We start from the raw sequence: 27,876 nt of genomic DNA on the forward strand, positions 1-27,876 counted from the left end.
AGGCTCCAAGGTGACCTGAGCTGGAACACACAGCAACAGTAGATTTTTGGGTTAAAACACAAAAGACTCCACCAGCAATCACCACCTCCATGGCCACATTACACCACCCAGAGAGATGCTTTTGAGGACTGAGCAAGGCAAAGCCCTGCTGCCCTCCTGCCATGGGTGACTGAGGTGTCAGAGCCTCCTCTGAGTTTGAACAAACCCCCCTTTCCCCCCCACAGCCAGTCTCCCTCTCTGCCTGGGGACCAGCAATTCATCCCAGCAGGGTTATTCCTCAGCACAGCGAATAAGTCAGTCGGAGCAGGGGTACAGATGAACATCAGGCATCAGTTTGTCAAAGGATAAAAGCTTTATTTATTAAAATAATAATTCTTTTTCTCTTTGTGAGGCAGAACACCTGCAGAGCTGGCTGTGTTGTGGCGTGAGTAACCAAGTTCTGGGGCTGCAGCTGATCACAGGGATCAGGAACACTGATGAAATATGCTGAATATTTTCACTGTGGCTCCAAGAGTCAGGGCTGAAGGGGTCTCTGCTCCACAGCCCCGTTGGATGCTGCATCCAGGTCATGCTCCTCTGCATCCCTGGTGATGTCTACAAACACCTGCAACGTGGCACAGAGGAAACAACCCCATTATTGCCAAGGACTGACCGTTTTTGTGCTGGTCATGGGCTATTTCTTCCTTTTATACAGGCAGTTTCAAACCTGGAACTCCCACATAAACATACCTGTTGCAAAGTGTTCAGTGACAAGCTGTACTCCTCAAGCCTGAAATTCTGTTTAGCTGCAGAGGGGTGGAGAAAATATCCTTAAAACCCAAATCCATATAAACAGTTTGAAAGCCACCTCCTTACTTAATTGATTGTTTCCTTTTACCTGCTTCTAACTTGGAGAAAGACCGGGACAGGGGCAGTGCATCTACCATTGGTATCTTGTAGATGAGCAAGGAGGAAGTCCTGAAAAGGCAATAAAAAAAAAATTAATTCATCATTTTGTGACTCAGCATCAACATTTGGGGGGCTTGTAGGGTAACTGTGCTCCCAGGTAAATTATTGAGCAAGGTCAGTGGGAGCAACAGAGAATCCCAGCACAAATCCAGGCTGGTGTGCAGCCCACAGGACACTCACCTTCCTTGTCGAGCCGCGCCGGGGAACAGGTTTAAAATATCAGCATGGAGAGCATCGCTTTTCTCCGGGTCTGACATCTTGATTTCTAGGTGGTAACTCGTGCCAAACTTACTCTTGAGATCCTCAGGGGAACCAATGTACCTGCAGAGGAGGGAAAATATTGCTCAACCCACCATAATCAGCAAATAGAGCAGTCACTGGGGTTGGGCAGCAGAAATGCACAAAAACCGCTGGTTACACACGCGCCACGATCCAAACCAGTATTTCCCCTTAGATTAGGAAGGGGAAAAAAAAGCAAAATGAAAGTAAAACCAAACAAAACCAAACAAGCTCCCCCCCCAGACTGAAAACCAGGTGCCATCCCGGTGCTGGGTGTGACCCAGTGCCCACCGTAGGCGCCCCGACACCAGGATGGCCACGCGGTCACACATCGCCGCCGCCTCCGGGGACTGCGTGCTCAGGATGGCTGCTCGTTCCCTGCTTTTCATGGAGCTCTGGATCACCTTCCTGGGGACAGAGGGATCACAGTTACCTCCCAGGAACAGCCAAAGAAAATCTGGTTTACATGTCTCCCTCCCTAAAAGCATGATTATTTAAAAGACTTCAGTTATCTCGCTTGAGGATGTCGTGGGTGCCAATGACATGCTGCAGTTTGTCATGGTAGCACCCCCCCCCAGATTTTACACTTTTGGTGTAAACTGTTGGTGAAAAGCTAAAGCAAACACGAGGGCTGAATGACTAAAGGAAGAACTGCCTGTAATTTTTAGTTTTTCTCTGAAGAAAACAGGAATTTTTGCTTTTTTGTCACGCTCACCACATGCGGCGCCGCCCCTTCGGGTCCATTCCCAGGGATGGCTCATCCCAAAGCATCACTGTCGGATCCCCCAGGATGCTCAGAGCAAAGCACAGCTGAAATGGGAACAGCACGAGGTCAGGTCTGCTTTACTTCACCTGCAAAACTGGTGAGTTGTCCTGATATATCTTAATCCTCGTGCATCTTTTCAAGGCTGAAGTTCTTGATTCCGAAACGCAGGAGGAACAGGGATTAAAAAAAAAGCCACATCAGGTGTTCTCAGTTAACATTTTAATCTCTCAAAATCAGATTTCCCCAAACCTCCTAAGCCTGCCAAAGATGAGAAAGTGCTTTTCCATCCCATTTGCTGGCAGATGCACGTGGTGGGGCATGAAGAGGTGATTACCTTGTAAATCCAATTTGTGGTTAGCACTTATTAAACACACAGTGTGGGAGAGTGAGGGAAAGGGGAGGGAAGAACCTGCCAGGCTCGATTCCAAGGCTATTGATGAAAATAAATGATGCCAGGAATCCACTCAGCTGAAGGTTTTCTGTGCACAAAGTCCAAGGACGAGCAAGCAGGGTTTGCTCAGGTAGCAAAGACGAAGGTAACACGCACCTTTCTGGCTTCTCCAGCAGATAACCTCCTGGCTGGGGTTTGGAAATGCTTCAGGAGGTCCAAGGCCTTGGCTATGCTGTGGGCAATGGAAAGGGAAAATGCCAAAATGACCATCTCGGTGTGCAAACACTGTGGTGAGGGGAGCTGAAGAACCAGACATGTCTTGGCTGACTACACATATCACCTGGGGTTACTTGGTGATTTTACTCTTAACTTGGATGGTAAATTAAGGAATTTTTGCAGGAATTCAAGGCAATAAGTGCAGCTAATGAGAGAAATGAGTTGCTCATGTAACTGGCCACGAACTGGAGCAAGTTTAATTTTTTCCTGAAGTTTTCTAGATAAACTTAGGCTAAAATCTTCATTGACAAGGGATTGAGAAGAGTATAAAGTAGCAGATCTTATCAGGACATCCCATTTCTATGAGGTAAAGAGGCATTGAAGGCTCTGTCTCTTAATCACAGAATATGCTGAGTTGGAAGGGACCCACAAGGATCATTGAGTCCACCTCCTGGCCCTGCACAGGACCATCCCCAAGGGTCACCCCATCTGCCTGAGAGTATCATCCAAATGCTCCTTGAGCTCTGTCAGGCTTGGTGCTGTGACCACCAACCAGGTTTGTTATCAGGAAAAACCTTTCCCTGCCCTATAGAATCATAGAGTGACGTGGGCTGGGAGGGACCCTGCCTCTGGAGGGAGGGAGAACCAAGAGTTGAGATCACTTGGCTTCATACCAGCTGATGGTAAGAGCTGCATCTTCTTTCCTCATCCCTCTCACGGCAGCAAACGCCTCCAGGTGCTGGAGCACTGTCAGGTCTGGCCAGAGCGGGTCCTGCTGAGGGCAACAGCCCAGGCACCCCGGGGACAGGGTGGCTGCATCGTGGTCCCTGAGCAGCACCTGCACAAACACACACACACAGACAGCTGTGGGCTGTGGGAGTCACAGAATCCCAGAATGGTTTGGGTTGGAAGGGATCTTAAAGCTCATCTCATCCCACCCCCTGCCATGGGCAGGGACATCTTCCACTAGCCCAGGTTGCTCCAACCTGGCCTTGGACACTTCCAGGGATGGGGCAGCCACAGCTTCTCTGGGCAACCTGTGTCAGGGCCTCCCCACCCCTACAGGGAAGGATTTCTTCCTAATCATAAAATCATGGAATGGTTTGGGTTGGAAGGGACCTTAAAGCCCATCTCGTTCTATCGCCTTCCATGGGCAGGGACACCTTCCACTAGCCCAGGTTGCTCCAAGCCTGGCCAAGTCAAACAGTAGCCAGTTGAGCAGTCAGCAGACACTGGTGAGTGGTCACCATGTGGCTGCCCAGAAAGCTTCACGGACAGGGACCATCCTCCAGGAATCCAGGGATCCTGCTCCATCTGCCTTTTCACTATCACAAAGCTTTGCTAATAGCACCAAGATGAGTCTCCCTTTTCCTGGTAGTACTTTTCTGTTTCCAACATTCAGTCCCAAATCTGTAACAGCAAAGGCATTTCCCCTCCCCCAGCACATGTCATTAATCATTCTGCACATAATTAATTGATGGATTGTTACTGGCCCAACACTGTCCACATTCGTTTCCAATTTCCTAGTTTTGCAAGGCTGTTTATGGAGAGGGTTATTTTTGGGTTTCATTTATGTGGCAACATTTCCTGCAGGGCTTGGGAAATTTCACAATTGGTTTCCAATGCCCACCAAAGATTTTCTGTAGCTCAGATCCTTAAATCTATAACATTGACTTAGATGAAAACTAGAACATGCTTTAAGTAAATCAATACTTTCTTCTCACTTCTGTAAATACCCAGAGTATATAAATTGCATGTAAGTGTCCATAAATTCCTTGACTGAAGGGCTGTGTTGCTGACTTGCCTTATCATATCCTTAATTTATAAAGGCATCAAGGGCATCTCCAAAGGAACCACATACCTCCCCAGCAGTCACTGTTACTTCTCCTGAAATCATGTTGAGAGTTGTGCTTTTTCCAGCTCCATTGGGTCCTAACAGACCTAATACTTCTCCTAGAACAAATATGCAACAACTGTTAATAATAATTACTGTTAAAAAGACCTTCTTCCACCTGTGTAGGTAATATCTAAATGTACAGTAGGGGAAGGGGTTGTTCATTAACTTATCCCCATAAATTAAAACTTTTGAGTGCAGGAGCCCGGGATGTTGGGTCTGGTTGCCCACAAGAAAATCCTGATGAAAATATTTCTCCAAACGTGACATTCACTTTAGATTTTAGTCATTTGTATTATAGGGAGTGCAGCCAAATACTTGAACCTTTCTTAACACTAAAAGAGAGGTTTTTGACAGCAAGTTTATTCTGTTTCTTGAAGATGGAATTGGCTTTCTTGACTTCATATTCCTTGCGCAGACTGTTGACAACGACAACGGACTCCTGTGAAGAGACAGAGAGGGAAATAAAAACTCTCCTCCCATCCCATGGGACAGCTGGTCTGTTCTTACCATTAAGTATGACTCTCTAAAAAGAGAAGAAGATTTCTCAGTTAAAAATCCAGGAAAGAGAGCAACAGGGAAAATTTAAAAAAAAAAAAAGGGGGGGGAATAAGCAGAATGGGAACAAAAATAATAATGTCAGCTAAACTCCTTCTGGTGCCAGGGTGAGATCAGGTCAGGACATCTGAGTGCACGAGCTCAGGAAGCAGAGATGAAGGTAAAGTAGCTAAGAAAGCAACCTGGAGATGGAGAATGAAAAGGGAAAGAAGGAAGAGGGTTGGACTCACCTCGTCCTGCTGCAGGGAGACGATCGTGCTCCGCACTCTCTCCCTCTCTGCCTGGACTTCTGGGGGCTCCTCCCCAGGGTGGTCCCTGTTCTGCTGGGTGACCACTCTCTTCTGCTGGATCCTACAAGTGGAGGAGGACAGGTGGCATCACTGGGAGTCACTTCCAAAAAGGTTTGTGTTTCCGGGTTTGTTCCCAGGGCAGCACCAGCACAGCCACTGCACAATTTATTTGAGCTCAGGGAGCTCATAGAATGTCCTGAGGCAATGTTTGCTCAAATATTTATCCATGGGGGAGAAATTAACCCCACTGGCATCCTTGAGAAAATAAAGGCCAAGTTTAGCTTTTCCTTCATCAGTAACTATTGACTGGTTCCTGCTTCGCACACACCAGTGATCTGTTCAAGGAGGATTAAAATACACACAGCAGGTTTTCAAAGCAATTTGGGCATCTAACCCAGAGCCACAAAATCACAGAATATTCTGACTTGGAAGGGACCCACAAGGTCCAACTCAACCCAGCTGAGTCACATTTGCTAATGCTTGAAAATCTGGTATTTTCTGCAGATTTTCTCCCACATGACTTAGGTGGTCAGTCTCTTGCTGTTGGTGACAGAGAGGCAGAGAGCAGGTTGCAGATGACCAGCCTGATGAAGCTTTAGGGGGAGTCTCCATCCCACCAGGAGCAATACTGACATGTTTGAAAGGGAATTAAAATGTTGTGTTTCGATTTGTAACTATAATTTTTCCAGCTGCAGTGAAATGTTCTGAAACCTCAGCTATGAACCTTAATTAAAAAAAAAAAAGCTCAAATCACAATTTTTATCCTCTCAAGGACATTGTAGTTCAACTGATCTTCTATTGCAACACACTGGGTGGGAATTTGCCACCAGACACATTCAGGGAAACTCCAGTAAGTTAAGCTGTAAACTGCAATGACCCAAAGGAATTAAAAACCCCTCCCCTTGTCCTTAGTTTCCTGCCCTTCAAATAAACTGGTTAAAACTAAAAATACAAGCTTTATGCACACTTTGCAAAGTTTTTTTTTTAATTTCCCCCCTCCCCTCCTCCTGCTGTCAGGGGTGAGCCAGGAGCAGCACCAAGCCCACCCTGTAGATTGGGATAGTTCTGGCTCACAAGGAACCCCTGGGACACACCTGAAGACGGGATCAAATCTTGTAACTCCTCCATATCTCATCTCCAAACGGCGCAGGAGGAAAGCAAAAATCACACAGTGGAGGTATGGCTAAAACACCAGAAATTAATTAGGTTGGTATGGAGACAAGGTAACAACACACTTGATTAATATTAATGATAAGGGGAAGCAGGAACCTCTCTCATTTATTTCAACTGAAAGGTTTAAAAGGGGAAGAAGTTAAATTGATGCTTCCCGTACATTTCCATCTGACATGCAGATCTTTTGCAAAAGCCTTGAATTCCTTCTGCAGCTTTAGCCCAGATAATCTGCACCCCAACAGATCCTACAGGATTGGGGATCACATCATTCTTTTGTAGAAGCAGCATTAAACTGATTAGTTGATTAATACTGTCTCTCCCTTAGACATGAGCTCCACTTCACACCCCCCTTCCCTCCCCAGTTTTTGCACAGCTGGTGCAGCATCCAGGGGCCACATGAGGCACAAGCCCGTGATTCCTTGGATGTGCCTCCCCTGCCAACCCTTAACGTGAAACTTTGACCACATAACCCGTGGTTTACTTTTGGGGAGAGTTATACAAGCCCAGTGCAAGTCCACTGCATCACAACAGCCACCCTTTCCAAAGCAACCATCTTCCAACTGTTCCTTACTGCAAAGACAGCCATGTAGATGTGATTCCAGGTCTGAAGGAGCTCATCGTTGTCTAAAATTGTGAAGTGCTACAAGAAAAGAATGTCAGTCAATTAGGAAAATTCCTTAGCACGGTGTGTCTGAGTGCAGGGTCACAGCAAGTGAGGGAGGTAGGAATGTTTAGCTTTTCTTCAGGATGGAATAAAGCAGCTTTGAGCTGCACTTTGGTTTTGCTTCATGTTGCTCAAAGGTTTGTGGCTTCCTTGGCCACAGTGATTCAGAGGGGCCTCAAATCAGATCAGGTTAGATTGACCTTCCCCGTCCTTGCTTCCCTCTTCCCAGTTCTTTTACCTCCTGCCAGCTTCAGTTCCTCCCTCCGGGTCTTCCCACTCCACCTCCCTCCCCTCCCATGCTACCAAAATACAGCCATTGGTAACTAAACAAACCAAAAATATCCCCACCAAACAAAGGATTAACAACTCAAATCTTGGCTCCTTCTCTCACTCCCCTGCCCGGACCTTTTCTTCCCCTGTTGCCTTTCCTCACCCTCTCTTTTGGGCAGTTGGCACTTCGAGACAGGGAACTTGGAAAGTGCCTCTTGCTTTGCCAGTTTGCACCATTAGGACCATTATGGAATTTAGTAGGATATGTTTTACTTACTGGTGCAGAGAACATCATCCAGCCCAGAGGTGGAAACACAGGAATCAAACAACAGGTGTAGTAAATGGGTTCATCCTGGTTACTGATTATATAGAGAGCATAATTGACCTGGAATAACGCGGGAAAAAGAATTTCCAACATCAATGTATTGTTGCTAAAAATCAGGCTCTTTGTCACTGATTTGGCTTTATTCTGCTGCGTGTTGATATATTTGAAAGGAAGCCTCAAGTGGCAAGACATGTAAACCAAATATTTCAGAGGGAAGATGCTCTTCACTTACCAGAATGAAGACTAAAGACCGAACGTGACGGTTGCTTCGCCCACTGCCAACTTTGAAGGCAATTAAATAGATGAGCAGGACAAGAGATACCCCATAACCAACGATGCAAATGATCTGGAATGAGAGAGAGCAACATCAGTGACAAGGAGGGGCATGTGGACGTGTGGGAACCCGCCTGGAGCAGCCCACTTTGAATCCAACAATCAAAGCACAAGCTGGTTGTGGAGGGAGGGAGGGAGGGGGATTTGTGTCTGCCTGTTTTCAGCTCACCAGGAGCAGGGTGGTGCTGGCCTGCAAGGGGCAGGCGCGGCTGAAGGCCACCAAAAGCCCAAACATGAGGCACATCAGGGTCCAGAAGAACGGGACGTCCACCAGGGCCTGCCCACACCAGTATGCTGAGGGGAAGAGCCCCGAGAGCCGCAGCTGGGAGCGAGCCTGGAGCTGCCAGTGGGAACAGGGAGCTGAGTTAGAAGAGTCTAAAACACCATTCCTGCTCCTCCCTTCCCTGGCTGAGCCGTCCTCCCCTTCCCGAGCACTTGCATTTCTAATTCTACTGTTGTTTAAAACCACATCGTTCCTAAAAAGGAAAAAAAAATAAAAATTAAATCATTCCGATCTCAAAATCTTTATTGACATCCAAATTATTCTGAGCCCCAGCTGATTCCCTGGGATGCAGAGAAATGCACTTTGGTACAGCACTGTGCTTGTGTGGTTGTATTTCTTCTAACATCCTACCTAGAAATCATAGAATGGTTTGGGTTGGAAGAGACCTTAAAGTCCATTTCGTTCCACCCCCTTCCATGGGCAGGGACACCTTCCACTAGCCCAGGTTGCTCCAAGCCCTGTCCAGCCTGGCCTTGGACACTTCCAGGGATCCAGGAGCAGCCACAGCTTCTGTGGGAACCTGTGCTGGGGTATCACCATCTTTAACTGGTCTCCAGAGATATTGAATTTACATTCACTTCTTGTGTAAGATCGTCTACAGCTCGTGCTCTTTACCTTGTAATCCTCCATGCTGCTCACTGCAAGGAGAGGAGGCAAACCAGCAGCCAAAATCAGCAGGTAGCTGAGACAGTTGGAAAAAATATAGTTCTTTATATCTGAGCTTTCTGTCTGTGGAGAGAAATTCAGAGTCACCCGTAATCAACAGCTATCCAGGGAAAATCTTGCTCGTAGGATGGTTGAACATGCAAGTGAGCAAGAACATTAATGGTAAACCATTTGTGGATAAGAACAGAAAACAAAGCAAATTAAAAAAAAAAGAAAAAAGGTGTCTGGCATCTTAGAATTTTCAAAAAGTATTTGAATAACTGTAGATTTTTGAGAAAAGAGACTAACTTTTTGATGCTGATTCCTGCAAAAGGGATGTTGGAGAAAGGTGGGGTTTGCAAGTATCACTGTTGTATTCTGACCATATTCATCATCATGGAATGGTTTGGGTTGGAAGGGACCTTGGAGTTCATCACATTCCACCCCCTGCCATGGGCAGGGACACTTTGCACTAGCCCAGGTTGCTCCAAGCCCCATCCAACCTGGCCTTGGACACTTCCAGAGGTGGGGCAGCCACAGCTTCTCTGGGCAACCTGCGCCAGGGCCTCCCCACCCTCACAGGGAAGGATTCATTCCTAATATCTATTCTAAACCTAATCTCTGCCAGTTTGAAGCCATTCCCCCTTGTTCTGTCTCTCCAGGTTCTTGTAAATAGCTTCTCTCCATCTTTCTTGCAGGTTCCCTTCGGGTGCTGGAAGGCCATGGCACTGAAACCCTACAGAGCTCCCAAACACGGCAGAAGAAACTGTCCCTAAAATCCCCCAGGATCTGGCAGCAGTCGGACCACTGGCCCCAACCCTTGGATCTTGCTCACCCAACCAGGTTTCCAGCCTGCACAGTCCTTCTCTCTTCAGCATTCCAGTTAATTCTCAGCCGGGAAGGCAGGACAGGACACTCACCCTGGAAAGGAGCTCGCTCCAGAGGCGGATGCGTGATGTGGAGTTGAGGAGCCTCAGGAAGGTGTTGCTGATGATGTTCACGAGCAGAGGGTAACAGTTGACGGGTTCTGCACCACACATGACCGTGAACTGGTAGCTCTGAAGATGTGAGAGCAAAAGATGTCACCTTCACACCCTTGAGAAGCGTGAGCAGCACTCGGAGAACGTTAAATATTATTTAAGAGGTAAAAAAAACCCACCAAACCCCTCCCTTCCTGGTGTGTTTATTTCTCTGCACCTCGTTTAAGTACTTTTCTGAGGATCCTGTTGGTGTATGGGATGAAAGAAATAAAAAAAATCCCTCACCTTGCCTTCCAGGGATACTTTTATAGCTCCACTATGATGTGGAAGGCTTGTGATGTTCTTCTCAAGAGTTATTTCTGGGGTAATGCTTTGAGACTTCAAAGCAGCAATGAAATCCTCCATTTCTGATCCTGAGATCAAGTCAAGAACAGAAATTAGAGAAATTAGAGAGGGTTTTTTTCTTTAAATATAAACAGTTTCATACAAACAAGTTCCCCCTTGCAAAGCAGAGGATGTTAAAAAAGACCCCAAACACTGATATTCTAAGCAAACATGTATTTGCTATGTTTTTTTTTCTATTTGAATTAAACTGGTTAAATACAATGTGTGTTTCCATTCTTAGCTTATTTATTGCATGGTGTTTTTTTTTTTAATTTGCCTGGTTCATTACTCTTTCACATATCAACTACTCAGTTATTGTCACTAAGAATGGATTTCCTTTTGCTCAAAAGAAAACACCTCCTAAAGGCACAAATGTAGAAAGGAATGTACAGACAGAGTAAGGCAAAGCTGGTCTGTCAACTGTAATAAGATTCAGGTTGGTGCAGAAAGTGAGTCAGCATCACATGTTCTTCTTTACCTGTGTCATTGAGGATGAGAAGGTTTGAGGACTTATTTTGAATTTTCTCCTTAGTGGGAAGAAAATATGGACTAGCTGTGATTTCCCAGCTGCTGGAGCTCTCCCACAGTTGAATGAGAGTTACAATCATCATCAGTGGAAGCATGAACGTTCCAAACAGCAGCAATCTAGGTGGAGAAACAAACCATGAGTGAGTCCAGGGGAACTCCAACTTAACTAATATTGTGATATGTGGGGAAACTTAAAACTTAAGCAATTCAGAGCTCTACCAGTAAATTCAGACTGCCCTTATTACCCCGGCTTTTAAAGGTTTTCCACCCAATCCTCTGCTTCCAAACATCTCCACCAGCACTGAAGCCTTCCACGAGTCACTCCAGGGAATGATCAAATCCCTTGGAAAGCACTGAGCCAGCGCAGGGGCTGCAGGACAGGGCAGAGCTCCTGTACTTACACGGCCCTGAGGAGCTTCCCGTCGTGCCGGAGTTTCAGGAGGCGAACTCTCATCACAGCACACACTTGCTGCCTCCAGAGCCTCATCCCACTCCCTGCCAGGATCCCCTGTCTGGGAAACTCTGGGAGGTTTTGGTCCCTCTCCTCCAGGTCTCTGTCTCCTGTGTTTTAAAAATGCCATTATCCACAAAGAGCCTTCGAAGGACACATTTTAATCACAATCAGCAAGGATCTTCTGCTCTGAACTGAGGAATGCTTTGGCTTTTTTAAGTCAGAAAAGAAACAAGGGCAGAGAAAAGGGGCCATAATTTATCCAGAATATAAATTGCATTGCTGAATTCAGATTGGCTGAACTGGTATCTTCACTGGCCTTGTGAACTGCCTTCTACCCAGCTTAGCTCTTCCCACCTCCTTGTCTGGGCAGTAAAACCCTCCAAAGGTAAATCCCTTCCAACATCAGCCATCAGCCTTCAATTCTTGTGCTTAAAAGCCTATGGGAGGTCAAGACTGAATCATCCAGACTTCTCCAAGAAGATACTCTTCACTAAAGGAAAGTGGGATGCAACTGCTACTCTAGACCTACCAAAGTTCACAGTTAACAGAAACTCATTAGGTGTTCAATTAAAACATCTGTGTATACGGGACCTTAATAATATCACACGTGCAGATTGGAGTCAGTGCTTTACCTTCTCCATTGACGGCTTCCTCACCCTCCAGCTTCTGGAAAACATCTTCCAGGGTTGTCCTGGTAACCTCATAATTAACAACCCCCTGCAAAAGGCTGCTCTCGAGGTGGCTGAACAGATCTGCACAACAGGGACAACCAGACTCAGCCCAGCAGCCCAGGCTGGTGCTGAGCACAAACTCAGACTGGCAGGATTAGAAACCATCACAAAATTATTGTTCTCTTTAGAGGTAAGCAGTGGAAAATTCAGAGTTTTTGATTAAGGTGGGCCATCCTGAAAACAGAGGAGACTTGGTGGATTTTAGTTGGGAGATCAGTTGGTGGATTTTCTTTTGTTCATCTGCATTATTAACACATGCACTGGAATCTTTCTGTAAGACTGATGTTTGTGCAGCTTCCTAATCCCACACAATATGGACTAGGGAATAGAGTTACTCCCTTCACAGCAACTTTGCTCTCTGCTTTTCCCACCACTTGGTTTCCCTTTAAAACCCTGGCACAGTGACAGGTTTTCTTACCTGGGAAGCTGTCAGTGTTTTCCAGAGGCAGCATATAACACAGCTCATCCCTCTTCTTCCCTTTGAGCACAGCATCAGGGATGTACTGTCTGACCAGGGAGGAGATAAGCTCTGGGTCACACAGGTCATTTGTGTGCATCCTGTTTGTGTTAAAAAACCATTGTTAGAATGTTAGGTGAGGGGGGGAAAAAAAATGTTTGCATCATCTGCTTCAAATCCAAAGCCAGGGAAACCTTCAAAACTGGGCAGCATTTCAGTGGGAATTTTTATAGGTGCCTGCAGTGCCCCTGGTTTTGCCATGCATGCAAAAAAAAGAGCTGAGGTTGGGAATAATGATCCTGGCCAGTACTGCTAAAGCAAGAACACAGAAATTAAAATCCAGAGGAAAACAACTTCCCATTAAAGCTGCTGCACATCACTCTGGCACCACAGATCACCTCACTCTGGTCCCCTTTCAGCTGCAAAGGAGGCTGCAAAGTCGTTTTAGCTACCTGCTCAGAGCTTTCAGGATTGGGTTCCAAAGAAAAGCAGCTTGTTGTCCAAAGCAGGGTATTTTTGGCACCCTCAAAAGTCTTTTAAAGTGAATAGTTGAGATTCCTAATACTCTGCATAGAAACTGTGCAGAAACACAGACTCTACAAGAAAACGCTCATGAGAACTAGAAGTTGGTTGTTTTTTTTTTCTTCCAAAAAGAGTGATGACCAAAAGAAAAGGATTTACCTTAAGTGGTAGCCAATTCCCCATTTTCTCTTCAAGTACAGGGATGAGCCAACACTCTGTAATCTCCCATTAGAGAGGAAAGCTTTCCGATCTGAGGAGGTACGAAAACAAAGGATTTAGGGGGATTTACAAGAGGGATTTACAAGGCTGACCTCACCCTGCTCCTTCTGAACTCAACAGACATGTTAGTAATAAATTGAGAGGAGTAAAACCAGGCCAAGTGCGGAAGGTCTTTTTTCTTTTTAAACCACTACCTTTCTCCTAAACAATAAGGTTACCCTTTTAATTATGAATTCTGCTGGGCTCGTGGAGAATTTCCCACACAGTACAGGAATAATAAGGAAATAGGAAAGATATTAATTCAAACAGCAGCACTAATGTCTGTGGGTGCTGTTAGAGACACATCCAGACAACATGGAAGTGCTTTATCCTGAGGAAGAGCACGAGCAAGGTCTTGGAGGGACACATCAGTCCAGTTTTAGCCTTTGCTCAGTCTGGGTTGGGTGGTCGCTCTCAGACAGAGCGTGTCCCTTTGAGCACAGATTGCACCATAGTGGCACCCACATGTGGGTTCTACAGTGGAAAACCCTCTTCTGCAAACCCACAGAGTGCAAATCTGGGCTCACCAGCGTGAACATCAGCCTCCTCCATGGACTGGGTGGTGAAGAGTGTCACGTGCCCAGCCCGGCGTTCCTTCAGGAGGCTCCACACGTGGTGCCTGGAGCAGGGATCCAGCCCAGCTGTTGGCTCGTCCAAAAGCAACACCTGCAAAGGCCAGCAAGGTCAGAACCATGTTCCCATGGCTCAGTTCCATGTTCACATCACCCCATTTCATTCTTTTGATGATCCCACTCGAAGAATGAAATGCATCCTCAAGTATCAGCCGTTTTTATTGCTCTTTCTCCTGCTACAGTATTACCACTCTTTTAATTAAAAACGTGGTTCTCATTGAACCGGATCCCTCCATCCTCCCAGTAAGTGAATGAGGAGGTCAGTAGACTTGGAATGCCAGGGGAAAATTACACCTGTCTCTGTGCCAGGTCCAAATGCAAAGCTATGTGCTCAAACAGTACACACTGTGTGTGTATAAATCAGGTTCCTACCTGGGGATTCCCTAAAATTGCAATTCCAAGAGACAACTTTCTTTTTTGGCCCCTGCTCAGAGCATCAGCACAAACGTTCTGAAGGTCAGTGAGGTCCAACATCACGAGGACTTTCTGCACCTTGGTGAGACACGAAGACAAGAGTCAGATTCCCAAAGCACTGGGCACATTTTAATTCACAAACAGCTACACAGGAGAGCCCAACTTCAAGATTTCAAACTTATCTACTTTAAGTGGCTTTTCTCAGAGTGAAATGCTGCAAATCCAAGTTCCAGCTCACAACACGAGGATAAGAGAGAACTGGAAAAGCACTTCACCCCTAAATTAGGGTTGTTCTCATTTCCACAGAACCAGATGCTGGTGATAATCTTTTATAAATAAAGCCCAAACTGCCCAAGGTGCTGTAAAAGAGAAGTCAGTGGCTGACAAGCACATACCAACCTCTTGCTCTACTTCCTTCTGCTCAATCCCCTTGATGTGGGCAAAAGTCCTGAGGTTTTCCTTCACCGTTAGGGTTTCAAAATGCAAATTAAGCTGGGGGCAAACCCCAACCATTGCCTGAATTCCTTCCCTATCCGGTATTTCAGAAACATTGTAGTTGTATATCATTGCAGAACCTGCACAGGGGGGTGAAGGAAAAAAATTTCATCTTGTTTCCCACTTATAAGGAGAAAACAGAGTGGTTTGTGTTCATACCTTTGACATTAATCCCAGCACTGTGGGTGTTTCTCAAGTGACAAAACAGAAACTAAAAATATTTTTAAAAAAGCAAAATAACTGTGCAGTCCAAAGCTTTAACACCCCTCAGAAATATTTCAGAGCACCAGGTCTCTCCCTTGAGAAGAAAAACGTATTTCCTATAGGTATTTTCCTTGGAAAGCATCAGGCCATCCAGATGGAGAAACAACCATCTGTGCATGCTTACACACGTGAGCATATCCATAGAGGGCACATCCATAAAGGGTACATTATCCCTGGAGCTCACGTGGAAGGAGAAATTTGCACTGAAACAAACCAGCATGAGGGAAAATTGGTTTGTTTGTTTGGGTTTTTTTTTTGCGTATTTCCCCTTTACACTTGAAAAAAACCCCAAACAGTTTCCTGTCTTGAGCATTCAGGTCCACGATCCTACCTGCTGAAGGCTTGGAAAATCCACTGAGCACATCTAAAAGGGCAGTTTTCCCACACCCACTGTGGCCAAGCAGTGCAGTGATCTGGCCTTCATATATATTTAAGGACAAACCTGGAGCAGAAATAGAACATTAGGATGGAAGTTTGTGAGAAGTGGACTTGTTCCTGCAGCTTGTTGCCACGAGTGACAGAGTGACATTTGTTTGGAAGCTGAGAGGCAAAACCACAGATCCAAAAGCACAGCTTGGGTCTTCAAAAAGTTGGGACTAAGCTTGGTAAGGAACCTCCTGTCAAGTCTTTATTGAAGTGAGGGAACAAGTGTATTAACCCCAATATTTAAAGAATTTTGACTTCAGTTTTCTACAAGGTTCACAACCTTTTATTTTACTGTGGCTCGAGAGAGTGTCCATAGGAAGGGAAGAGCCCACAGCTTTCCCAACATGGGAGATTTCAAGAGTGATTTCAAAGCAGCCAGACTTTGCTACCCCATTTTCTTTTTTTTAAAAAATACTTAATTCATCTTTCTGTGGATTGTTTGGGTTGGGTTTGTTGGGATTTTTTACTCAATATAGACATTTGGGACCATATTGATATTTTTAATATTTTTAATATTTTTCATATTTTTCATTTTTGATATTTTCACTTGGAGTTCCTGTTGAACAAAGGCATTTAACAAATACCCCACAACTATGCTATGACTATGTCAACTATTTGCATTGGCAAGTGCTTGGAGAGCTCAGCTCAGGCAGAGACAGCAGATTTGGCCACAGCCAGGGACCAAAAAACCCCAAGTTTTCTTTTCCCAAAATAATTTACATTTTGAAAGGGAGGTTTGAGAGGGGATTTTTAGAGTGGTGGAAAAAACAAACAGCTTTAAAGGAGAGTTTTGTTGTTGCAAAAAGTAATAAACAGTGATTTTTCTGGAGGGAAAAGGGTGATAACAGACAAGCTGGTAAAAATTTGCCAGTAATTTACCCCAGCAGAAATAACCATTGCACAATGTAATTTAACAGTACCAGAGGCAAAATTCAGTACATCCAGTACCTTTCAAAACATTTTGAGTTCTTATCTAGTGAAAAATGAATAAAAGAATTACAGAATCTCTTCTTACCCTTTAAAGCTTCGGTGCTCTTGCCCTTCTTCTTATACATCTTTTTAATGTTGTTTAGTCTAAAGGAAAGGTAAGCAAGCCATTACTATGGAATCTCACAATTTGGACATGTTTCCTCAAAATAACCTTTGAAACCTAATAGAAGAATATTTCCCCACCTCCTCCCCAAACTGGTCCTGCTCACTCTGAAGGAATCACTTTATGGAATTCATTTCTTGTACCTCTAAAGCTAAAGAATTAGCAACTGTGCTTTTCTAAAAGCTGTTCAAAAGGTTTCCAAGCCCAACTCGAGGAACACTTAGTGAAGGAAGCAGGAGGCCCTAGGGAACCAGATAACTCGTGGTTATCTAATTAAAAGTGATGACTTAGCTGTTAATTTAGCAGATTCATGTTTGTTTTCTGGTAACAAGCAACAGGCAGCATCAGCATAAAGCCCAACCAGCCCTGGAAGGTTGTGCATAGAAGTGTTTTATTCACCACACTCTGTAAGCTTTGTGCTTAAAGATCACAGAGTCACAGAATGTGCTGAGTTGGAAGGGACCCACAAGGATCATTGAGTCCAACTCAGCCCTGCACAGGATGATGGTGAAGGGGAACAGAGTCACTGCTGATGCTCTGCAGAGAGGAAAGTGTAAGGCAGTGAGTTTGGCCCTGGTTTGGAGGATGCACCACGTCAAATAAGTGTTCAAATCCCGCTCTGCAGCAGAACGAAACCCTGAGCAAACCCTCCCTTTCACACGTTTGCTATTAAACTTTATCTCTCTATATAACATGACTCAGTCTGACATTCACCGGTGCAACATGACTGTGCTCTCTGGAGTCAAATATTGCATGTAGAGGTGTATTTTCCATGCCCACAGGAGCCCTCACCTGATTGCTTCCTTCCCATCGAAGCCTGGGGGCATCGGCTCGGCGTCACCGCTGAGAACGGGGTCGTGGTTGCTCTCACTGCCAGCTCTCACCCCCACGTACCCACTGCTGGGCTTGAACCAGTATGAGGGCCTCAGGAAGAAGGCAGGAGGATGTGGCACCCCATACTTGCCTAATTCAGGGACAGAGAAGGCAAAATATCAGCCCCAAACTGTCCAGCTGTCTCTTCCTCGACAGCTGCAGGATGCAGACTCTCAGCAGAGTAAAAGAACTGATAAATTCTGCTATTTAAGTTGTCCACCCATTCATTCATATCTGTAAATGCAGGTGGAGAATAATCACAGCATAGACCCCATTTGCAACCTCTGGGGTCCAAAAATACCGCGTCCTGCAACATCCTTCCAAACCTGGTGCTCAGGGCTGTGGGAACAGGATCTCATTGCCTCCCTGCAGGGTTTAAGCCTGTTTTTGAGGCAGGGTCAAACAAGGTAGTTACACACACCCAGATTCTGGGCAAACAGGATTCTTCCCACCCCTTTATTTCCTGAGAAATGCAGTAAATCCCATTTTCATGCCCTGATGTAAGCTGCCAAGGCTGTTAAGATGCCCTTCCACAGCCTGACCAGCACAGCTACCAGGACACCTTTTTTGTTGCTCCACGTGGGTTACAGTCTTCTCTCACCCCACCACCCCTTTGGTAGCTTTCCCCCTACAAGGGGAGAGAATTATAGAATAAAATGCAAGGAAATTTACTTTCCCCCCCGCCCTCACATTTCCACTTACCAGGCAAAACCTTATCAAAGTAGATGGCCAGTAGGAAATACAAGACACTGTCAAGGCTCAGTGCGAGGTAGAAGTTATACAAAGGGTACAATTTGGGGTTAGATGCTGGTCCATGCTTTTCTAATTTTACCATCTAAGGGGAAAAAAAAAAAAAAAGGCACAAGCTGAAAGGGTCAGATATGACATTTCCTTCAGGCAGAAACACTACGTGCAACCTACTGCTGTGTCATCACAACCACTTTCACTGAAAACCCAAGTCCACTCACGATCACAATGCTGTTTCCAAGGAGGCAAGGGCTTGATTGTGACCACAAGCATCAGAAATGCTTCAGTAAGCTGAATTCTAAGCTGTGGAGAAGTTTCTACGGCAGCAGAGTGATGCACGTGGGGTTTGCTAAGGCAGCACTCCCAGACCTCGGGGTTCTTGCAGATCTCAGTGCCCACCACACACATCCCACTGCTGCAGTGATGTACAGAGATTTCAATATATTGCATATACAGAGGCTGTAAAATGCATAATGCAGTGGACTGCCCAACAGTCTTTGTTACAAATCAGGATGGACTTTTTGGAGTCAAGCTTTCCAAGTGTTTAGAGCGGATGGATGGGTGTGACTGGGTTGTTCTGACAACACAGACTGTGGATGGTGCTGTGGAATTCTGCAGCAGGAGGATTGCTGTGGGCTGAAATTCTGTGGTGCACTGGCTTTCTTTTGGACCTACCGTTGCAAGGCCAGATGTGAAGGCAAAAGGACTGAAGAGGTTCAAAATCCATTCTGCAGACGGCGGCAAAAGGTCGAACAGTGTCAAAAAACCCACTGACCCAAAGAGGATGTGAAAGAGAAATCCCACAAAACTGACAATATTTGGCTGCTTTAACAACGAGCTGATCATGAAAGTGAAGTGAATCTGCAGCAGAGAAAACCAGGAGTTAGCAGGATGCATTTCTGCTGGCAATTAAAAAAATAAAACAAAACGTGAAAATAGGAGCAAAATTAGAGACCCAGCTGAGCTTCAGTTGTCCCCTACAAGATGCACATGGCACATCACAAAGTTTGTGATTTAGCAGAGAGTTTTGAGAGTTAGGGCAGGCTTATAGGGGCAGACAAATCACTCCCAGTCTGCTGTTTGCACCTCTCTTTACTCTGATTTCAGGTTAGAATCTCTCGAAATGTAATGCGAGTGATATATTTAGAAATGATATTAAAATATAGGTGAATTTTCATATATATAAAATATATAATATGTTTATATATATAAAGATATAAATTATAACAATTATAACAATAAATTCCGATAGTGAGAAGTTTTTTTCACTTTCTCATATAATGCCCAGCCCTGGAGAACTCTGCAGTGTTTGACTTTCAGATATTTTAATTAGGAAACCGGAAAAAAGAAAATTTGCATCATTTAAGAAGACAAAAGTAGACTTACAGAGGCCATGCCATAAAAGAAATAAAACAAATACAGCTCTAAAAAGCTCTGATGATTCAAAGCATCTGTCAGTGTGATCAGTGCCAGCAGACTGGCTGATATTGAGATGTACACAGTGTACAGCAAACTCCAGGATAACCTACAAAGGAAAGCACAATTATTTTTGGCCCCGAAATGACACAGTCTGTAATTCAAATGTTTCACAATTCCAAGTGTGTTTACAGCTTCCAGGCTGGAAAGGTGCAAATATCACAGACTCGAAAGATCAGGTTGGAAGGGACCACAGAGCATCATCTGGTCCAATTTCCCTGCTCAGGCAGGGTCATCCCAGAGCACGTGGCACAGGATTGTGTCCAGATGGCTCTGGAATATCTCCAGTGAGGGAGACTCCACTCCCTCTCTGGGCAACCTGTTCTGGTGAGGGGTCACTGCACAGGAAAGAAGTTCTTCCTCACATTCAGGTCTTGCACCTCCCCAGGTCTCTGCAGATGCAGGAATGCCAGCAAAGAGAGACAGAGCATCTGCAGCCAGGAGCCCTTATCTGTGAGCTTTTCCTAATGATGTGAAATATTTGGATTTGGAAGCCTGTTTGGACAGACCCTGTGTCCCTCCTGTGCTTCATCACTGACAGTTTTCTCCAAAATCTGTTGTTTCTGCACTTTTAGTGTTGTCTGTGTGAATCCACCTGTTTTCTGGAGGCAAAACAACACCTCAAGCCCAAGAGCCTTGCTACACACACGAGGAGTGCTCTTCCCCTTTCCTGGGGGGAGAAGAGCAGACCTGAGCATAACAAACAGCAAGAAAAAAAAACCCCTTTCTTAGATCAACTTGCTTGGAAACAGAGGTTCTCCAGCAAACAGAAACATGGAATGGTTTGGGTTGGAAGGGACCTCAAAGATCACCTAATTCTAACCTCCTTCCATTGGCAGGGACACCTCCCACCAGAGCAGGTTGCTCCAAGCACACCCTGCATGCATCAGATAATGTAACCCCTGTAATCACACACTGAATTTCTGCCAGACTCACCAGAAGGCAACATCTTGCAAACCCATTGCTCCCATTAACACCTTGAGCTTCTTCTTCTCCCTTAGAACTTTCACTGATAAAAAGTGCATGAATGGGGAGTAGCACAATATAGCACAAAAAATGAACAGAACATAATCCAGTCTAAACACAGGTTTAATCAGGGGTGATTTCAGACGAACCCCAGCGATTGACTTCATTTCTTTCCAGACAGAATGGTTGGTTTTCATCTAGAGAAAAGAAACAAGGTGTAAATTTCATTTTTGTAGTGAAAGAGCCAGCATCATAACAAACGGGGTTTTATAAGCATTCAAACTATTAGTTTGTCAATAAAGTTATGTTTATAAGTGGCAAATCACAAATATTTAGTATCTTTTTGTGCTGCCTTGCAATAAACACTAACCCTGCCTGGAGCCTTGGGAGTGATCTGCCATTCTTTGAACTTTTGAGTCACACCTTGTATTTAAGGAGTTAATGATCACAGAAAATCACGGGATCATAGAATCCCAGGTGGTTTGGGTTGGAAGGGACCTTAAAGCTCATCTCATTCCAATTATACCACGGGCAGGGACAACCTTCCACTAGACCAGTTTGCTCCAAGCCCTGTCCAACCTGGCCTTGGACACTTCTAGGGGTGGGAAAATGAACTGGTTTGGTGGGGAGGATTTTATGTGGGTCTTTTGCTGTTTGGTTTTTTTTTTTTTTTTAAATGTACAGATAACTCTGCAAAGAGCAGAAAACATGTTTTCCACCGTGGTCACTTACTTCTATGACTGCTGCATCAATGCTGGACTGCACTGAGAGGAAACCCCCGTACCAGTACAAAGGAACTTTGCAGTAACTTTCCGAATAATCCCCGCAGGATTCTGTTGGGGAAAGAAATTTAAAAAAGTAAAAATTAATTAATACGTTTCCATATGTATGTGTGTATAAATACTTATGTATAATGCGTGGGGTTGAAAATGTCTTTTACCCAAGAGTCAGGAAATCAAGCTTTAGTTTTACTCAGCCTTTTATATTTTAATGTGGGGACAGGCTGGGAGAGCTGGGGCTGGAGAAGAGAAGGTTGTTTGGAGACCCTTTGAAGGGGCTACAGGGAATCCAGAGGGGGACTGTTCATCAGGAACTGGAGTGACAGGACAAGGGGGATTATTGAGCTCAAACTGGAAGAGGGGAAATTTAGGTTAGATATTGGGAAGAAATTCCTCCCTGTGAGGGTGGTGAGGCCCTGGCACAGGTTGCCCAGAGAAGCTGTGGCTGCCCCTGGATCCCTGGAAGTGTCCAAGGCCAGGTTGGACGGGGCTTGGAGCAACCTGGGCTGGTGGAAGGTGCCCCTGCCCATGGCAGGAGGTGGAATTGGACAACTTTTGAGCTCCCTTTCCAACCCAAACCATTCCACAATTCTATGACTGTGGACAAGGTTTAGTTGTTCCTGAAGCTTTTTTCTCTGACCCTTGTTTCCTTTCACAAGAAACAGACTCTCAGATTTTAATCAACATCTTTATGGAGTCGTTTAGCACATGGAAGCTCCATCCCTTTGGAGTGGCACAGCAGCACAAAGATCCACCTAAGCAGCTTTTAATATAAAATCAGATTCTACGGTTACATTTGGTTTGTTACCAATGTGGTCAAAGACATCATTTGGAAACACAGTTTTGCTGATTTGAAGTCTGAGGCTGTAGGAGAAGTCATCCTTGAAAACAACACCAATAACTTCATCTTCAAAAGTTCCTTTTGTTTCCATTTTTTCCTCATTTTCTATCTCTTCTATTATTATACCTGTCGTTAAAATAAATAAATAACATTTAAAAAAAAATGTAAAAATGAAACCATCACAGCTAAAGCTCTGATTAGCCGGGCAACAACATGAAAATGGGCATCACTACAATTTGTACCCTCAAAAATCACGCTGGCCCAAAGGTTTTTCTCCACCCCCAGGGCCAGTTCAGATGTGGAACAGGGATTTAAGAGCAGTGTTACCCCTCAGCACTGATTCCGAAGCCACTCTGCCCATTATTCTCCTGGTGGTGTTGGTTACAGGTGTGTACATGAGCATCACTCCCGTGGCATTAAAGGGTGGATCATCCAGTTGCCCCAGGAATTTGTAAGGGAATTCTGCCCTCGGGTATTCCCATATCATATCCGCCGTCTCATGGAGTATGAAGAGGAAAACTGCCAATGTCACCCATTCCTGGAGGGGAGGAAGGAAACACAGGGGTGAGTTGGAGCCCAGGGGTTGGTGGTGTGGGAAGGCTCCTCCAGGCCCCTCCTCACCCAGCTCTGCACCGTCCAGCTCCTCTGGCTGTGGGTGTGTTGTGGTTTGAGACCCCCAAAAATCCAATTCCCAAGGCCAAGCCCCCCTCCCACAACTCACCCCAGTGTGAGAGGGGTTTTCCAGACACAACACAAGACTCAGTATGTGGGGAAGGGAATTAACTTACAATTATTACACAAATAAATATTATAATATATTATATACATAATCCTAACTATCTCTCCTATGATAAAGCAGTATTTACACTGGATCAAATCTCCTCTCCCTCCCATAAAAGTCCAGAAGGGAAGAAGGAAAGATCCTTTCCACTTTCAGGGCAGCAGTGTCTCTGCTCTTCAATGCAGCAGTCGTAGCTGGAGTTGTTGTAGTGGAATTTCTCTCTCCATTACAGGGTGACTTTGCTCCACACACGAGGGAGAGGCCGTTCCACAGGTGTGGGGGATTTTTAAAACACGAGGAACGTTTCAAGTGGAAAACATGTTTTCTTAGTGCTGGAGCCAAGGAGGTCTGCTGGTAATTGTACACCGTAACCATGAATTGGACGTTGTGTTCCTTTGTCCAGTGCAGGGTGGGAGCAACAACCAAAAGCAACAAATCCAGCTTTGTCACAAGGCTGTATTGTGCTGGGATGTTCCAGTGTCGCAGGAAGAAGGGTAACTGCTGACATTTCCCAGGGAACCTCATTACCAGCTGAGGCTTCTCATATCCCCTTGCATAAAAACCATGCAATGTAAAAAAAAAAACAAAAAAAACCACTTTGTAGTGGAAATCCTAATTTCCCTTTGGAAGAACCGACACTTGCCTGAAAACTTTGAATCTTCACCCTCCACACCAGAAGGATGTTTTTCCACAGGAGAGCACGGGTTTGCTGAAATACTTTTGAGGCTTTCTTGAGTATCCCCTGCATTTTTCCAGCTGAGAAAGAAAATTATAAAATTTAGAATGAAACGGATCCCTGGAAGTTAAGGTCTTTACTTGTGTAAACAGCACTTCGGGGGAAGCCAATCACATGCCAAAGGCTGAGAACTTGTCTCCATTTTACAGTTTGGACAACTAAGGTGAAGTTCAAAGGAAATAGCCCAAGGTCATGCAAGGGAACAGAGAACTGGGCTGGGCTCAGCTGCCTCTTCCACGTCAGAGATTCATCATTCTTCACCTTTGTAGAATGAGACAACTGTTCACTTTCTACATTTCACTGTAGAAAGAGCATTTATGCCTTGCCTTAGATGTGTTTTTTTTGGCAAACCACCACTCACCTGCTCCAGGTATTGTAACCAACCCCAAAATCATCCCTGTTACACACATGCCCTCTTTCCACATCATCCATGGTGGGGGAAGCCACCAAAAACACTGGTGAGATGCTAAAGGTGCTGTAGTGGGTTGACCCTGGCTGGACACCAGGTACCCACTAAAGCCACTCTCTCCCTCCCCTCTGCAACTGGACAGAGGAGAGGAGAAAAACAACAGAGGATTCCAGAGCTGAGATGACAGCTGGGAGAGGTCACTGACTGATCACAATCACGGGCAAAACAGACTCAGAGTGGGGATATTAATTAAAATTATGACCAGCAGGATCAGAGGAAAAGAGCGAGAAGCAAAATAATCTTAAAAACTTCCTCCCACCCCTCCTTCCTTTCATGTGTTCCTTTATATCCTCCTAAATACTGAGCAGGGAATATTTATTGGGGGATACTTTTATGGGGGATGTTTATTTCAGCTCCAAGTTTAATTCTCTGTGCAAGAGCAGCAGTGAGTTCAGAGCGACAGGTTTCACCCCCTTCCCAGGAGGAGAGCAGGGTAGGGAACCTCCCAGCATGTTTTTGTATTTTAATCCTTTCAAATGGCCTGAAACCCCAAATCAAAGCAGCCACAAATGCACAGTGCTCTATTCCCCTTGGACATCACTTCCTGATTTCACAGGTTGGGCAGCTGGAGTTAATAAATGGTTCTACTGCTTTGTTCTCTTCCCTGCTTGTTTTTGGAATAATTAGATATTTGCCTACTCCGAGGGTGATGGATCCAGAATAATCCCTGTTTACCTTCTGACTGTTATCACAGGGCTTATCTCCTGGTGCTCTCCTTTCTCCTGTGCTTCCCCATCCCAGCCAGCAGTGAAGGTTAAAGGCAAATAGGAAGAGATTTCTAGGAAATGTTACTTTTTTTTTTTGCCCAGGTCTGGATTTCAGGCTCTGTGAACTGAAATCAGGATGTCTGGGGCAGTAAACAAAGGTTCGTGGAAAACACGATGGTCTTGTACAAACTGCACTGAATCTCTACAAGCACGACAAACACTTCATTTAAAAACTGATGGAACTAATCTAAAACTTTTTCAGAAAATTCCAACTAAGTTTCCACCAGTTCTAATTTAATTTTTTCCTGTGGAGCAAGAAGCAAATACCACTGGAAGCCAAACATGAAGCAAGGAATTCAAACAAGGGATGTTGCCCAGAAAAACTGTATGGACACAATCAGGAGGAATTTAGCTTTCGGTTAGATACTTAATAAATACTAGATATTATTAACTTTTAATTAGGCACCTAATTAAGCCATTAGATAATGATCAAAAAGGTAAAGCAAGAGAGAACCCTCTACAAGACCTGAGGTACAAAACTTCATGCTTAGAAGACAAAATAAACCCATCAGGAGTTTATAAACACTGGAGGCAGCAGTGTTTGAGAAGCTTTAAGCCCGTTCAGAGCATCCCCTGGAAAACTGGATGACTCTGGAAGTGTTTGCCTCCCAAGGGCTCATTAAATACACTCAAACTTCTTGCTCTCCATGAACACACTGCTCAGGTGTTGCAGTAACTTCTACAGGATCCTGTGTGTGCAGCTCTGCTCTCCCAGATGTTGTCCCAGAAAGGCACATCCCGTATAACCCCTTCCTTTATTTGCTGTCTCGAGGAATTCCTATTTGGCACCTCCTCAGACTTCTTTCCCTCTAATAAAAAATTAGCTTGTGATCTAGCTGAAGGTGTCCCTGCTCACTGCAGGGGGGTTGGACTAGATGTCCTTTTGAGGTCCCTTCCAACTCAAAATATTCTGTGAGTTGATGACTCTAACTCCTAAAATCTTCGGGAGCACTGTCAGGAGCCTCTCCATGCTGTCTATGGAGGAATCAACCCTGCATCTCCCACTTCCCAGAGGAGCCACAGGTTTTCCAGGAGGCAAGGATTAATCCCTACACATGGGGAGTTCAGAGGTCAGTGTGCTCTTTCTGTACCCTTCTGTTTACCAGTTATTGCAGCTTTTTGTTTGCATCTGGCCCCCTGATAAATGCAGGACAGATTTGCACCGACTCCACTCTTCAACACACAAATTTTGAAACGGGTTATTTTCCTACTCTCAACTTGAAAATAACAACTCCAAGCCTGCCCTTTGTCAAAGTTCAGCACTTTAACTCTTACAGAGAAGTGAAACTAGGGTTTTTTAATTTTTTAGATAGCTTTAGTGGCATCAGCAAAGCAGGAGGAGGAGGGTGGAGGGAGTGATTATCATCTGGGAAGACCCAGTGATCAATCTGCAGCTCTTCACCTGCAGCCAAACTACATCCGTGATGAGAATCAAAATCCACACACACTCAGAAAAGCTGAATAGTTTTGCTCCTTTGCCTCTTAAACATTTTGTCACAAAGCTTAAAATCTGTCAGAGAACATGAGCTGGAAGGGGCAGCTCCCCTGCATTCAGCGTAACACTGTAATAAACGATCAGGAAAAATAAAATTGATCACCAAACAAAAGCCCTGCATGAAAACGCCCTGAGGAGAATTTTTCTATTTCTAAATCAATTTCCCCTTAAAAAAAAAAAAAAAAAAAAAAAGAAAAGAGAAATATGAGGCTCCTTACCTGATGTTGTGTTTTCCATCAGGACTAAGTGCCCCCCAGCTCTGAGGTGTCCGAGCTCCTGGTCCCTTTGCAGCCCCGGCGAGGGCTCAGCGCCGCAGCCCAGCCCGGTGGCCATGCCCCTCTCCAGACGTCACAGCCCTGTCCCAGGGGTGTGAACGCTTCCAAAACTTCTGGAGTGATGACCCAGCCATGGAGCAATCCCTACAACCTGCTGGCCCGGAGCCTGGAGATGTTTACACACCAGAGTTTGCAGGATTTAACACGACTCGTGTGTTGTGCGTGCGATACAACAGCGACGATTCCACCAGGCAGGAGAGCTGGGGTTCACCCTGAGGTGGGGTGAACAGGAGCTCCTGAGTGCTGGCAGAACCACCTCCTCACTGCCCCAGCTTCTCCAGAGGGAAAATTCTGCTGCCTTCTCCCCATCTTGCTCAAAGCCTGACTCAGCAAATGCTCCTTCCTCTGCCGAGGTGAATCCTGCCTTCCAGGACCAAGGGGATTTCAGTTCTTGTTCCTCCTTTCCTCGTTGTTTTTCGTAATTTTTATTTTTTTTTGTCCTGTTTCCACTCCTTTTAATTGCTTTTCCAGCAGCTGCTACACAGCTGGAATCAGGATGGAATGTGTTGGGCTTTTACAAAACATCTTTCCAATGGATCTGCATTCAAAACAGGGAGGTGAGGAAATCAGATAAGCCAGGAAATCCAAATGAGCTGGAAGGGTGTATGGCCACACGATAACTCAACCAGTTAAATTAATTTGACTGTCCTGGAATTTCAACAGCTTGAGAACTGTGCATCTAATTTGCAGAGCTGACCCAAACAAGAGCTGTCTGGTTGTTGCTTAACAAAAGTCTGTAGCTCTGCTGCAGCTGCTGATTTACTCATTTTCAAGGAATGAGCTCATTTAGGAGAGTGTTTTCCAGCATCACTTCCCATTGGGCAACAAGTGGGAAATGGGGAAGGCTCCTTGTGACTGCAAAAAGCCCTTCTGAGATGCACTTCACTAAAAAACAGCACGTTTCTGACCATGCCCACAGTGTGCTGGTAGCACCCAGC

General features: G+C 45.1%; 1 protein-coding gene across 1 annotated transcript; it reads right to left on the bottom strand.

Moving 5' to 3' along the window:
- Positions 1–384: 384 nt before the first annotated feature.
- Positions 385–27,369, bottom strand: LOC116796193 (ATP-binding cassette sub-family A member 9-like). The gene is made up of 39 exons (XM_032706623.1): positions 26,822–27,369; positions 23,780–23,892; positions 22,683–22,893; positions 22,323–22,481; positions 21,468–21,568; positions 20,706–20,932; positions 19,680–19,818; positions 18,969–19,154; positions 18,249–18,381; positions 17,466–17,637; positions 16,596–16,654; positions 15,486–15,596; positions 14,795–14,970; positions 14,354–14,473; positions 13,877–14,015; positions 13,251–13,341; positions 12,531–12,670; positions 12,014–12,133; positions 11,329–11,488; positions 10,878–11,044; positions 10,301–10,428; positions 9,956–10,093; positions 9,006–9,119; positions 8,277–8,447; positions 8,007–8,120; positions 7,727–7,834; positions 7,087–7,155; positions 6,437–6,525; positions 5,283–5,403; positions 4,819–4,936; positions 4,462–4,553; positions 3,275–3,438; positions 2,541–2,616; positions 1,943–2,037; positions 1,519–1,635; positions 1,129–1,269; positions 878–957; positions 730–785; positions 385–604 (listed from the first exon to the last, which is right to left on the bottom strand). Exons 1-39 carry the CDS (start codon positions 26,934–26,936, stop codon positions 515–517), a joined length of 4,920 nt encoding a protein of 1,639 aa, XP_032562514.1. The 5' UTR covers positions 26,937–27,369; the 3' UTR covers positions 385–514.
- Positions 27,370–27,876: the final 507 nt, after the last annotated feature.

Source organism: Chiroxiphia lanceolata, chromosome 19, assembly GCF_009829145.1.
Source record: "Chiroxiphia lanceolata isolate bChiLan1 chromosome 19, bChiLan1.pri, whole genome shotgun sequence".
In the NCBI taxonomy this organism is placed as follows: Eukaryota; Metazoa; Chordata; class Aves; order Passeriformes; family Pipridae; genus Chiroxiphia; species Chiroxiphia lanceolata.

Excerpts from the sequence above, each read along its gene's own strand:
- LOC116796193 (XM_032706623.1), bottom strand. The coding sequence starts at position 26,936 with ATGGCCACCGGGCTGGGCTGCGGCGCTGAGCCCTCGCCGGGGCTGCAA. Across the intron at positions 22,894-23,779 it reads TGAAGATTCAAAGTTTTCAG|GAATGGGTGACATTGGCAGT; the intron begins GCAAGTGTCGGT and ends CCTCCCCTCCAG. Across the intron at positions 15,597-16,595 it reads GAGCACCGAAGCTTTAAAGG|GTTTGTCCTTAAATATATAT; the intron begins GTAAGAAGAGAT and ends TTTCTGCTCCAG.